The sequence below is a fragment of the Cynara cardunculus genome (genome assembly GCF_001531365.2).
Source record: "Cynara cardunculus var. scolymus isolate 2C chromosome LG 17, CcrdV1, whole genome shotgun sequence".
NCBI lineage: Eukaryota > Viridiplantae > Streptophyta > Magnoliopsida > Asterales > Asteraceae > Cynara > Cynara cardunculus.
The window spans coordinates 1,745,739-1,760,205 of NC_037544.1; the positions used below are offsets into that span (position 1 = coordinate 1,745,739).

Genomic DNA, 14,467 nt, shown 5'->3' on the forward strand with positions numbered 1-14,467 from the left:
ACCGGTTTTAGCGGAGAATCTCCGTCCCTGTTTGGGTCAGGTGAGCCGGGTTCTCCACCGGGTCGGCACAAATCACCATCCTTAATTACAATCTTACATAACTGATTCAGTTTTGTCTTAGTTGGTATGAGACAAACTAAAATGTTTAAGACATAAAATTTCAATCAGAAAGACTTCTGCCCTAAATTAATTTAATATTTGTTAATATTCCGTTACACATTAGACATAATTATTGTCTTCATATGATTGGTTGGACATACAATTTAGGGAGAGAAGATCTTTGCATAAAAACTGTACGGATCACCAAAAATTAGAAGGCTTTACCAACATTATCTCTGCATATTTATGAGTCAGTCTTTCTTCTTTTGTTTGACAACTTTATCTTTGTATGGATCAGCACTGTATGCATACATTTGAAATATTGAGAAAAATATCATCTCCACTATCACCAGTCCATTTTGCATTGCTTGCTGGATATGTGCTACATCTGGCAAGTATTGATGAGACTTTATTACACCCATTGCCACCAAAACACTAAGCAACACTCCCTGCAAATAATAATCTGTTATTAATCTCTGTTTGTTAGCAGCTTAATGAGTTATATGTAGACTGTTTGGTTGTGGCTCAATGATACAGAAAGTGGCTTATTCAGTAAGCTTTTAGGGGGAGCTTTATGTAGAAAGCCAAGTTTTTTTTTTCAAACCTGCATCTCCCAATTAAAGAACATGCTCTTTCCATCTATGAAAAATTTCCAATAAAAACCTTCTCAATCTATACAGACAGATTAATCCACACAGACAACTTTATCTATACATAACTTAATGGAAAACATACCAAACAACCTCTTAAGGAGCGGGCAGTCCAACAAAATCAGCTTTATAGGACACAAAAAATGTCTAAAATGTCCTAATAGACTACTTTATAGGACCAAATAATAAGTTGTTATAACACTTTTGGACGTCCTAATAAGTTTTTTAGGACAATTTTGAATAATGGGTGCTATTAGGTTTTTTTCTAACGAAAAGTTCAAAAAAACCCAAATACTTTATAGGACTTGAGTTTTGAATCGCACACAATATGAAAAGTTCGTTAATTTTTTTCTTCCAGTTTTAACAAGTTCGAGGATTTATTTGTTCAATTTCTGTAACTTAATGATTTATTTGTCAAAAAAAAAAAATCCAGTAATCACTCAAAATTTGAAGTACATTGTTTTTCCCCCTCTTTCCTGTAGCATAATTTAAAAACATGTCTTATAAAACAAATGTCTAGTTAAAAATATTTTTAAGACACTTTTCAAAAGTATCCTATAAAAAAGCTAGTAGCACACTTTATTTCAAAAGTGTCCTAAAAAAACTTGTTAGGATGTCCTAGTACATCCTGTCATCCTATTGTAACCCTTCTACATGCACATTATTTGGTCTTATGAAACAGTTTATTAAGACATTTAGACATTTATGTCGTCCTAAAAACCGATTATGCAGTGAGGTGGTAGTGTTACAAGGGGCTAAGAACTGTACCTGCCAAAAACAGAAGAAGACGATCCCTTTGACACATAAGAACTTGGCAAGAGGATTATGAGGTGCCAATTCTTTAGCAAATACATGGTAGAAGATCATGAGGGCATACAACGCCAATGAAACCGATACATTCAAGATTGTGGTAAATGTCCAGCTAAGCCAATCGGGGTATATCTCAAGGAGTTGAAGAACTATCATCAAGATGGAGCACACAGGTCGAATCACTACGAACTGCCATGTCCAATACTTGAGGAGTTTCAGTTTGTGATGGTTCAGATAGACTGTGCGAGGCTGCAATTTATATAAGCGGTCAGTAATAGTTCCTATCTATGTTCTCTAGTTATATTCAAATGAACATATTTTATCTGCAAATCTTCAAGTGTTTCCTAATCATTATAAGTTGTGTGCCTAATTGAATATTTTCCTTGTTTTGCATGTGATTCTGAAGTAATATTACAACATATATATAATATATACAGGTGACGTTAAGGGAAAAACCGCAAAAAAAATGAAAAACTGAGGAACACTCTAGTAATCGTTCATTTATACGATATGCACATGTGCATACAAGTAACTTTTAAGTAATTTTTCCGGTATGCACATGTGCATGGCATATACACAGGCACCAGGAAGCATCTTTAGTGTATGCACATGTACATACCGTACAAATGAACTGTTATTAGGGTGTTCCTCAGTTTCATATGGGGTTGTCCCGTGAAACTTACTCTATATATATGATGTTAAAACCCCACCTTAGCTAGTTGGATGATTGCTTCTCAATATATATGGGAACCCATTCTCTGGTAAAGGATCTTTTAGAGAATAAACCAATGGGTTCTACATATTTTCACTCTTAGGGTCCCACATCGGCTAGACTTGGACACTATCTCTTCAATATATGCTGGAAACCCCTCTCTCTCCTCAAGGGCTATTTTAGAGAGTAATCTAATGGGGGTTCCACATATTCTCACATGGTAATAAACCAAGGTCTACCATTCGGGGAATCTTTGCCCGGAACTCGACACTCTAGGATATCATTGCCCATCTAGCGTCAGTTGGAGGGGTTATGTCAGAGTCCTATATAGGCTAGGCTTGGACACTATCTCTTCAATATATGTTGGAACCCCTTCTCTCTACAAGGGCTCTTGTCTAACCCCCTCATGACACTCAGGCACAATTTGCACCCGTCTAGCCTCTGTTGGAGGGGGTGTGTTAAAGTCTCTTATCCGATTTCTCCTCAAAATATCTTGAAACATCCCTTCTCTCCTCAAGGCTCTTTTGAAGAGTAATCTAATGAGGTTTCACATTTTCCCACAAACGAAATGAACAAAATTGAGAACTTACTTGGAAAAGAGTCATTGGGAAGGAATGGTGAATGGCTCTTCCCTTGATCTCATCAGGTACTATATTCATGCTCATAGATATATCCAAGTAAGTGTACAGCAAAGCCAAGAACTTAGCCATCACCTGCACATGATAAAACAATAAACGATAAGATTGATCTAATGAGAAGAGTTGATGCATTTCCCACATCTCATATGTTAAAGTGACACAAAAAGGTCTTGGGTTCTCAGTTCTCACCAAACCCTCGTAGCATTCTTTGATGGAGTCGAGTAACTCAAAAAAGGTTTCATTGCCACGAAATACAAGCAATCCCACATAGGAGTCGATAGCATAGATAGGGGCCATGAGGATGATAACTACGATTGCCTTTTGTTCCTTGGGTTTCTTCCAATGAAGAAGATGGTCAATGAGCAACTTCAATGATAAAGTGATCGTAATCATTACACATGCTGCAGAACCAATTAGAATTTGCTCTTTATGGTTCATCTTTAGAGTTCTATCATAAATGTTGCTAGCTGCTTGGAAGCCCAGAACTAGGGATCTGCACGAAATAAAATAGTATATGATGTAATGTTGCACGAACAAAATAGTTGGCGGATAAATGAGCTTGGGTAGAATTCACTCTCAAAAGCTAGCTCAAAGGAGCATGCGTGAGTCACACACAATACATACATATACACACACACATGCGGGAAGTTTCGTTTGATTACGAACCCGGGACCCGCCCACAACGCACCATGTGTCCCTCTTCAAAATGAATATTCATCATGAATAATACATGTAAAATGAATAACAATTCATCATGGATCACACATTCATGACGAATATGGACCTGTTATTCATCATGAATCACACATTCATGATGAATATGTTACAACAATCATGATGAATAACATGTCCAGATTCCTCATGAATATTCCATGTGTCATGCCATGGACAGTTCCCAGGTTCCTAATCATTTTTAGGTTACTAACGGAAGCTGCCCCATATATACATATATCAATCTTGACAACTTGCTGATACGAGACAAATACTACTTCAATAGGTTATGCGACAGAATTTTGGTTTCTTGATCTAATCAACTAGGTCTTCTAGTCTGTTTGGAAGGACCAAAGAAGAACTCATTTTCATTTCATCTAGTGACTGGTTCTCTTCATTCTCATCTTTGATTGCTTTTTAAAACGTCTTTTTAACTGAACTATAGTGGTCTGTGTCTTTTGAACGATTCCGTGTAAAGATGAAAGGTAATCTATGCAATACTATTTTTAGTACCCAAAGCCAATGCAAATGATCGACCCAAATAATCTTCAAACAACTGGAGATTTAAGGTATTGATGGCTTACTTCACAAATGTTACATTGCAGATGGAAACTTCTCAAATCAAGAACTAACAAAATGCAGGCTAGAAAAATGGAAATTGAATTACATCAAGCATATCCTCTTTCCCACACGATTACTCCTAAAAAGTACCGTCAACATTTATAATTCACCCTTCGGCACCAAAAATTAGCCCTCAACACTTCGTTTTTCCAATTTCTTCCCAATTTTGTAACAAATCGAAAATGAAACTAAGATCAAGAGAAATGAATGAATAAGAATTGAAACTAATCGAGACAAAACGCTAATTGAAAACATAGATTCAAAAAAAGGCGGGAAATACCATTAAATCGAAGATATATGAAGTCCGAATCAAGGCGATCCACCGATCATTTTAGAACATTACGTAGGCATTGATAAGTTTAGATGGTGCATCATTGAAATTACAGAGAACGAAACGTTATGTGAATCGTATATCAGTATATGATGGTGTTGCCATTGATGATGACGCGAACCTCCAACGGAGATCGGAAGACGAATGCAAATATTTCTATTTGATGAGTAAATTACAATTTTAGCCCCTATGATTTGCTAATAATTCCCATTTTTGTCCCTATAGTTTAGAAATTGTGATTTAGTTCCTATCATTTACAATATATTGTTTTTTCTTTATCTCCGTATTAAAAGTATCTTCAATAGTTTGCCATCTTTCTCTAAAATAGGGTATTAAACAGGGCCGTTATTTAGCATGTTAAATGCGATATTTTGAATAGGCTCCCTGAATTTTAGGGTTTGAGGCCCAAATTTACATGTGTTTAGGGTTTTTTTTTATCAATCTATGTAAAAGTATAGCCGAAATTACTTATGTTCAAACCATTAATTCTTTGATTTTAGATTCAAATCATTAATGGTTTATGTTTAGCTTCAGATTGTTAATCGTTTTAGGTTTACTCCATTTTTGTTCTTAACATATATTCTATGTTATCTCATTTATGCAATGTAATCAGAAGTTTTAGATGTAACAAAGCCTCCAAAAAGGTTGTAACGTTTGGTATTAAATACCAAAATCTCTAAAAAAATTACATTCAACTCCAACAACTACTCTATTTTAACATAATTGTTGGAGTAAATACAAAGAATCAAAACAATAGAGAATTGTAAACAAATTGACTGAAAAGATAATAAATTATAAACTATAAGAATGAAAATAACAATGAATTATAAATCATAGGAACAAAAACCATAATTTCTCAACCACAAAGACAAAAATCTCAATTTTTAATAAACCATAGGGACAAAAACGTAATTTACTCTATTTTTATTTAACTGGTACGGTACAAATATTTTAATTTAGTTATTTAGATGCATAATTATTTACAAAATTCAATAAATCATATAAATTTATAAATTAATTTTTTTATATATTTATAAATTAATTTTTTTATTTTTATAAATATATAAAAAAATTAATTATTTATACAATGTTGTTTCATATGTAACTCTAAACCGCTATCCAAACAACTTACACTTGATGCAAAACCTTCAAACACTTCGTGCTTTATTTTATATATTCAATCTTCAAATAATTCGTTACAAAACAAGAATCGAATCGATCTTTAAACGATATAAATTTTACGAATACAAAAACCACGTTCGGTTTTGTCTCCACGATCACAACACTCCGTTCAGGGGCGGATTCAAGAAGGCCCCACCGGAATCCCGTATCACCAGCGGACTTGTCCGTCACACTATAAATTCTTCTACGGCTTTTATAACGTCACCATCGTGATTCATTTTGCATAATGTACAAAGAAATCGACCAAAATAACAAATCTCTCCAACCAAATTCACTTTTTAGCATTTTTTTCAATATTATTCCCATTTTAATCGACATAAACTCGATTTTTAAATTAAAAAAAATGAAAAAAGAAAATATTTTATGTAAAGTTGCATAAGCATCCCATTTGCTTAAATTCCAGATAAAATGAGAATTTGGTTCAAAAAATGGCTAAAAAGTGAATTTTGGTCGGAAAGATGGATTATTTTGGTCAATTTCTTTAAATTTTTATATCTGCCACCGACTCCATTCGATCATCTTCCTCGCGGATGTACGAGTTGAGAGAACACGCCACTCGTTGTACCATCCGCCCCGCCATTATTGGTCCTGAAATCGTCCCCATCGATCATACTCACGCTGTTATCAAGCGGTTCGAGTGGGCTCAATACGATCCCCGGGATATGGTTCATGCTGCTATCTTCCGGTTCCAATAGAGCTGAAGACGTCTCTTCGAGCTGCAACGCGTACTCCAACGTCCACAAAACATCGCCCATCGATGGCCGATCGGCACCGTACTCCGCCAAACATTTTTCCGCGGTTTCACCGTATTTCTTCAACGATGCCGGGTTCACCTTCCCGACAAGATTCTGATCCATAATTTGATCCAAATTCCCCCTTTTTTGCCATGTTAGAGCCCATTCGGCGATGTTCACTTGATCTCTCGGAAGAACCGGGTTCAAAGCCGGTCTGGTACACAAGACCTCCATCAGTACGACCCCGAATGAATACACGTCTGATTTCTCCGTCAGTTGTTGTCGTCGGAAGTATTCAGGATCCAGGTACCCGAAACTACCCTTCACGGCGGTGCTGACGTGGGTCTGGTCGAGGGAGGGTCCTGCCTTCGACAGACCGAAGTCAGCAACTTTTGCAACGAAATTCTCGTCCAACAAAATGTTAGTCGTTTTCACATCACGATGAATCACGCATTGTGATGCACCGGTATGGAGATAATGTAGGCCCCTGGCGGCCCCGATACAGATCTCCAACCTTTGCTTCCAGGAAAGCGACGGAAGATCTGTACCGTAAAGATGGCTCCTGAGGGGCCCGTTTGCCATGAACTCGTAAATGAGAATCATTTCTGATCGTTCATCGCAATACCCGATGAGCGAGACGAGATGACGATGCCGTAGCTTCGACAACATCTCAATCTCCGTTCGAAACTCCGCAAGACCTTGTTCCGATCTCGGGTTTCCCCGTTTTACCGCGACAAGGGTCCCGTCTTCCATCGTTCCCTTGTAAACCCGCCCGAAACCACCGACTCCAAGCAACAAACTTTCGTCGAACTTATTCGTCGCCTCCATGATTTCTTGAAAACTAAAGTTCCTTCCGAGATTACACGAAGCCAACGAAATGCAGCTTGCCGTCGTCGACATCTTCGTCATGGTGACGGAATTCCCATACAATGGAAGCGGAAGCCACGGTTTCGTACGATCCGTCTTTTTCGACCCACGACCCGCCTTCCAACAATAACACAAACCCAAAAGAATCACCACCACCACCAACCCGAGAACCGCCGCAACAACAACCCCAATCTTCTTCTTCCGGCTCGCGGGAAAAACAACCAGATCACCCACCACCGAAACCCCATCTAAGCTTCGAGCTCCATTGCTAATCTTCAAGATTTCAAGACCGTTCAGAATCGCGTTGGCTTCATCTGCATCCGCGTCCGGGCCAACACTAACCGACAAAGTATTCGAATTATCCGTCGAATTCACGACGAAATCCTTATACACCGGAACATCCAAATTACCGGTCAAGCTCGAGAGATCCAAACTGGCATAAGCATTATCGGAATTTATATACAAATTGAACACAAGAGTATTCAAAGACGTGCTCACGATATCGCAAAAATGAACCCGAACAAAATACGCAAAATCGGGATCAACCGGAAGAACCCAAGTGACATTAAAGTTCAAATTCGCGACATTCGCATCGCCCATCGTCTGAGCCGTTGCATACACCCAATTCGGCGCTATATCCGGCGTCAAATCATCGGGATACTTCACAAACGAAGGATTTATCGACACATTTGCAGCGGAGCTATTAACATGAAGGTATTTCTCATCGTTTTCCCACGTTCTTCCTAACGTATCATTCTGCGGACTGAGTTTCGGTCCCCCCATGTTCAATCGGTAAACAGTCTCGAACGCAAGCTCCGCCAACCCGTTAACCGGGCTGGACGGAGATAACCCAATAGCTTGATCAGGGATCAAGTTATCGGGAATCGAAACAACTTCAATTGCGTTCACAAACGCGATCGAATTGTTCGACGGGACGAAGTTCAGAAGCAATGTGTTTGAAGTCACATTGATCGAAAACTCTTTCGAAACAAACGAAGAACCGTTGTGGCTTTTGAAACTGTAACTGTTTAAGAGGACAAAGCTTTCAGTGACGACGGTGAACGAGGCCGAATCGAGGTGGTGGCCGGGGATCGGGTAAAAATGGAGTCGGATCCAATGGCGACCTTGTTTTCGGATCTCGAATTCGTAGGAGGAAATGGCGGTGAAAACTCGCGCAGATTGGTGGATCGGTAATGGAACAGTCGAATTCGATTCGATTTCATTCGAATTTTGCGGGGTTTTGAGGTGAAATGATGAATCTGGGACATAAATTTGGCCAAGAAATGTGATATTTTGTGAAGAACCACAAGAAATCAAGTAATTATCATCAGGAATGAATGAAGAAGATGAACTATGAAGATATAAAGAGATAAGAACAAGAAGAACCCTAAACCCTAAATTCAAGAAACTCATTTTCTTGAAAACCCTAAATCCAAAATCCCCAAGTTTAACAGCAATCGAAGCTCACAATCTAATACCCAGAAAATGTAAATGAATCAAGAACACGAACCGAAGAAACCCAGTTCAAGAAACTCGATTTTTAACCCTAAAACACCAAAATTGGATCAAAATGAAGCTGATTAGATCTTCAAAATTCAAGAATCGAAGGAACCCAGTTCAAGAAACTCGATTTTTAACCCTAAATCACCAAAATTGGAGAAAACCGAAGGTGATTAGATGAGTCAAGAACAAGAATGGAAGAAACCCAGTTGAAGAAACTCGATTCTTAACCCTCAAACTCCAAATTGGATCAAAATGAAGCTAATTAGATCTTCAAGAAAACGAACAGTTGGGTGTTTCAATTTGATACCAAAAACCCAATAGAAATCAAGAAAATGGTGTCGAATTCCTGCAAATCTAAATGGGTTTAGGTTTAATTTGAATGTGAGGACGCCATGAATGATCTCCATTGATAAAGGTGGAAGGTTTAGAGTGAAGTTTAGAGTCACAGCTCTTTCCAGGCTGCCATAAGAACAGGGTGGTGGGCCCACAAACAATCTGGAAGAAAATCTATGATTCAATCAAAACAGCTGGTATCAAATCATTTACAAGTGATTTCATTTAATTGATATCTTTGATTTGGGTGACTATTCTATTAATATGGAAGCCACCATGAAACTTCTGCAAATCACGTGCTTTTGTTTGTTATATGCATATAGTAAACTACGATTTTAGTCCCTGTGGTTTGGTATTTATAACGATTTTAGTCCCTGTGGTTTAAAAACTGTTTATTTCATTTCTATAGAGTATAGACTATGGTTAGTATTTCATTTCGTTTTTCCTTTCATCCTAATAAAGTTAAGAAATTCCGTTAAGTGAATTATTTTCCTTTTTTTTTGTAATGAATAAAGATAAAGGACCAAATTTGTAAAACTTGACATATAAGGACCAAATTCGTGATATTATATTATCTATAATATATTATAAAAAATTGACAAAAACTCTTAAAAACCATTTTATAAAAAAATTATATTAAAATCTAAAATATAATTAAGATAATTATCGAGTTCCAATAAAATAATTAACTATTATTTTTATAAGAAAATTATATTATTAAATTAAATATAAATTACTTTGTTATTGAACCTAAATTAAATTATAATAAAAAACCGAATTAAAAAATTTTAAATAGTTAATTTGATACTAATATCGATATAATTTTATCAAATTTTTATGATGTTTTTAAATTTATATTTTATTCAAAAATAAAAACATCATCGTTTTTTCAAAATCACATAAAATCATATTATAACATCGATTGAGATAAAGAATAAAATGAAATGTTAAAATCAAGATGTATTTCGCTGCATTGCGCGAGTACCCTTCTAGTTACATATAATAAATACATGTTTTTTCAATTATTTTTTTAATTTTCTTTAAATCAAACCCTAACTGAAAATCAAGAACAAGAATCATAACTTAAAATAAAAGTCAATTAAAAGTCGTAACTCAAAATCAAGAACGATCCAATTTATCCAAAATCCGAACTCAAAATCTCCATCATTGTGTTGGTTTTAACACATATTAAAAGTTAGGGGTGAGCAGCAGAACCGGGTACCCGGCTATGTAACCGGAACTGCCTTGGAACCGCCGGTTCCAGAACCGGAACCGATATGAGTGGTTCCGGTTCTGGTTCTTAAAATACGGAACCGATTGAGAATGGTTCCGATTCCGATTCTCAATTTTTCGGAACCGTTACCCGCCGGGTACCCGGTATTTTTAAATAATTTTTTTTTAGTACCAAATTTATATTAGGTTTACATCTTGAAAGCACGTCGTCATCTTCATTCTTCATCTAAATTCTTCATATAGAATGATTCGTATTTTTTTAAATTGTGTGTTCACTTGGATTCATAGTATATAATCGTTAAACTTTGAAAATTTACCATTATAGTATGTAATCGTTAAACTTTGAACATTTTCTATTAGTCTATTATGGTTTGTAATYATTAAACAATATTTGTAACCATTATTATATATAATTTGTATTCTTGCTTATTTATTTAGTGTTTTGGCAACGTTTTATTTTTTATTTCTAAATAACAAAATTTTAATATTTTAGGAAGCGGGTAACCGGAACCGGAACCGGTTCCCGGCGGTTCCGGTTCCAGTTCCAAAAATTTAAGAACCGCTCTAACCGGTTCCGGTTCCAATATCTCAAGAACCGCCGGTTCCGGTTCCTGTAAAAAAGGGCGGGTACCCGCCTATGCTCACCCCTATTAAAAGTGATTAATCAATTTGTATCATTGTTGAAGAATTGGACTGAATTAACATACTGGATCGATCCAATCCCAATGGATCATTCATTGGATATCCAATAAATGAAACCTAACTGACCCAATCATCCATATTAATCGGATCGGACCGGTTGCCAAAATCCAACATCCAATGGATGATTAGGTCGGTTCGGTTCCCCTCACATCCAATAGATGTCAACCGATGAACAACCCTAATTTAGACCAATAAACAGAAAGAATATGTATATTCAAACAAAATAAATATTATATTAAAATACAACGTATTTTAATGCTCGAGTAAGATGTTATATTTTCGGTGGCATTCAGACCAGACCTCGTTATTGTGTGTCCAACTCGTTACCTGTTTTTCACTCGGATTAAAAAGCTATACATTTGACATGTTACCTAACTTTCGTAGCTACCTTTTTTGTCACATGCAATTTATCCATAAATCATTGAACATCGTTTTTTACAGCCCCACACAATATTGTTATTGATTTAATAAAAGGACGGGGGCCGGCGGGGGCCGCATCAACACGACTTGTTAGTTGACGGCGTTTGAAAAGGACCGTTTCTTTACAGCAGATCGTTGTTGGCTTCTTTGTTTTTTTCTTCGAAATAACTGGTTTATCGTTTATGCATGTTATCTGTATATTTAACACATTAAATGAGTTTGAAATCAAAAATCACCGAATCAGTAACTACACAACCTTTTAAGCTTTGGGGTCCATTTGGTTTGCTGGATTTCATGGGATCTGGAACTGAAATCTATTATAATTCTGTGTTTGGTTTAAAGAAAAGTCCGGAATTGGAATCTTGGGATTTTACTGAAACTCTATAAATGCTGGGTTTTAGAAATCCTACTGAAGATGGTTGGTATTTCATAAGATTTGTTTGTAATAATATTTTTAAATATGTTAAAAAGAATTGTTTTCTAATAAATAAAGTAATTAGGATTGCAAATGAACTGAATGTTCAGCGAACCGTTCGACGGGAAGTTCGTTTATTTAATAAATGAACAATTTTTTTTGTTCTTTTATGTTAAACGGACGAAGATGAACAAAAGTTTCGTTCGTTCATTTATGTTATCATGGACGTTCGTTTATATATTAAATTTAATGTATAATCTTTTATTTATCTGATTTGAATTCAAATAATATTTATTTAAGTTTTAACTTTTTAGGATTTATTTAGATTCAATTTTATCATCATTTTGTCTTATTTGAAAATTTTACCTTTTATCGTTTATGTTCGTTTAGATCTGTTTGTTTATGTTCGTTTAGCCCGTTCGTTTATGTTCGTTTGTTTAGCATGTTAACGAACGAACATAAACGGACACGAACACACCTGATTTCTAAACGAACGAACACAAACACAAAGATTTTCGTTCGTTTACTGTTTGTGTTTGTTATTTGTTCGGTTAAATTAAACAAATAAATATAAGCAAACTTTTATTCATGTTCGTTCGGTTCGTTTATAACCTGTTAAGATCCGAAGACTTGAACAACAGCGTTGGTGGCGGAGATTGAGGAGGACTTTTGGTCAAACTCCGTCCGCCAATAAAAAGCCAAGGATCATCATCCCTTTTTCTGTCAAATATCACAATAAATTTAAATAATTATTTTAATATTATTTTATATATTTTATTTTATTAAAATAAATATTTAATTTTTAAATATACCTGTTTAATACATCGAGATTGTTCGAAAGCTTAAAAGAGGTATTTGGTTTGGTTTTGAAGGATTTTAAATTAAAATGATTTAGATTCAGAATGATTTAAATCTTTGGTGTATTTGGATAGTAGGATTTGCGATGAGGGTTGGGTTCATGTGAGACAAAGTTGTTTTTGTGAGACACGATTTTTACACTTGAAACTTTACAACAAAATGTTGTGAAGGTAAAAAAATGGTCGAATCCTTGTAGCAAAAACACTGTGAAAGTCACCTTCACGGTGTTTTGCTGTGAACTTTCAAGTGTAAAAATCGTGTCTCACGAAAACAGTCTTGTCTCACATGATCCCAAGTAGGGATGCTCAAAAACCCAATCAACCCAACCTAACACGAAATAACTTAACCCGAAGCAACCCGATGTCTAATCGAGTTGTAAAATTTTCAAACCGTATGTATTGAGTTGATATTGGGTTACTATTATTTGAACTCAACCTAACCCGATGTACCTGATATTCTTTTATTTCTTAGATTTAATATGATTGTTGAAATTCTATAATATATACATTAGACAATTATACTATCACGTACGCTTTTCATATATATATATATATATATATATATATATATATATATTCAATCTATTCACATCTTTATATAACTCATTCGTATATATGTTCAATAGCTGTGAACATATATATGTAAATTAAGAAAATTAACTGAATGTGATGTACGTAAGAAATATGAATAAATTGTATCAAATGGTTGATGATGAAAAAAAAAAATTATGAGTAGAGAAATAACATATTCAAGGTTAGAAGAATACTTTAAGAACAACATTTTACTAAAAAAAACTGAATTTTATTTAATATAGATTAAATTTTGGAAAAAAGATAAATCTACAAAATCTATCGATCAGTTTTATTTAGTTCAAACATTAAGTTTTAAAAACTTTAGCTTAGAGTTTTAGATTATAAGATAGTTGTATTAATAAATGTACATGATATTTATATTTTATACTAAACTAGAAGGGTATTCACACAATGCAGTCAGATACATATCGATTTTAATATTTTGTTTTATTCTTTATTTCCATCGATATTATAAAACGATTTTATATGGTTTTAAGAAATCAATAATGTTTTTATTTTTTTAATAAAATATAAATTTTAAAATATCATAAAAATCTGAAATAAAAATATATTAATATTATTGTCAAGTTAACTATTCAAAAGTTCTCATTTTCTGCATAATTTATTTAATTCAACTTTTTATTATAATTTAATTTGAATTTAATAAAGAAGTAATTTATTATTGGTTTAATCATATAATTTTTTATAAATATAATAATTAAACATTCTGTTAGAACTTAATGATTAGCCTAATTATATTTTATATTTTTTATATTTAAAATAAGATATTTATCTTGTATTTGATTATGTTTACATGCTAGTTACACGAATTCAAACACGAAACTTTAATAAGTTATATTTACACACAATCTATTTATAATCTTAAATTGTAAGTAATGTGAATCAATAAACAATATTTTATGCATAAAAAATGAGTTTTAAAATTTTTTCTCCAATATTTTATAATATAGTCATCCACTCAGACAACCCAACGGCCATCATTGGGAAGGTAAAACCGTATGTCCCTATAGGTAGGTGAGTGGCGCGTGGTATCTGAAGTCAAACTCCAGACTTTC

General features: G+C 34.6%; 2 protein-coding genes across 2 annotated transcripts; both read right to left on the bottom strand.

The window, feature by feature from the left end:
* Nucleotides 1–350: 350 nt before the first annotated feature.
* LOC112500426 (transmembrane protein 184A-like) lies at nucleotides 351–3,347 on the bottom strand. The gene is made up of 4 exons (XM_025103922.1): nucleotides 3,099–3,347; nucleotides 2,862–2,984; nucleotides 1,518–1,808; nucleotides 351–548 (listed from the first exon to the last, which is right to left on the bottom strand). Exons 1-4 carry the CDS (start codon nucleotides 3,345–3,347, stop codon nucleotides 351–353), a joined length of 861 nt encoding a protein of 286 aa, XP_024959690.1.
* A 2,586-nt stretch (nucleotides 3,348–5,933) lies between these two features.
* Nucleotides 5,934–9,324, bottom strand: LOC112500427 (receptor-like protein kinase THESEUS 1). The gene is made up of 3 exons (XM_025103923.1): nucleotides 9,305–9,324; nucleotides 8,958–8,980; nucleotides 5,934–8,737 (listed from the first exon to the last, which is right to left on the bottom strand). The coding sequence occupies exons 1-3, from the start codon at nucleotides 9,322–9,324 to the stop codon at nucleotides 6,270–6,272; spliced, it is 2,511 nt and encodes an 836-aa protein (XP_024959691.1). The 3' UTR covers nucleotides 5,934–6,269.
* Between the last annotated feature and the right edge of the window lie 5,143 nt (nucleotides 9,325–14,467).

Coding starts and splice junctions, on each gene's coding strand:
- LOC112500426 (XM_025103922.1), bottom strand. CDS start 3,347: ATGAACCATAAAGAGCAAATTCTAATTGGTTCTGCAGCATGTGTAATG. Junction 1,809..2,861: donor TCCCAATGACTCTTTTCCAA/GTAAGTTCTCAA, acceptor TATAAATTGCAG/CCTCGCACAGTCTATCTGAA. Junction 549..1,517: donor TCTTCTTCTGTTTTTGGCAG/GTACAGTTCTTA, acceptor TATTATTTGCAG/GGAGTGTTGCTTAGTGTTTT.
- LOC112500427 (XM_025103923.1), bottom strand. CDS start 9,324: ATGGCAGCCTGGAAAGAGCT. Junction 8,981..9,304: donor ATGGCAGCCTGGAAAGAGCT/GTGACTCTAAAC, acceptor TTAAAAATCGAG/TTTCTTGAACTGGGTTCCTT. Junction 8,738..8,957: donor CTTGAACTGGGTTCCTTCGA/TTCTTGAATTTT, acceptor GGTTTAGGGTTC/TTCTTGTTCTTATCTCTTTA.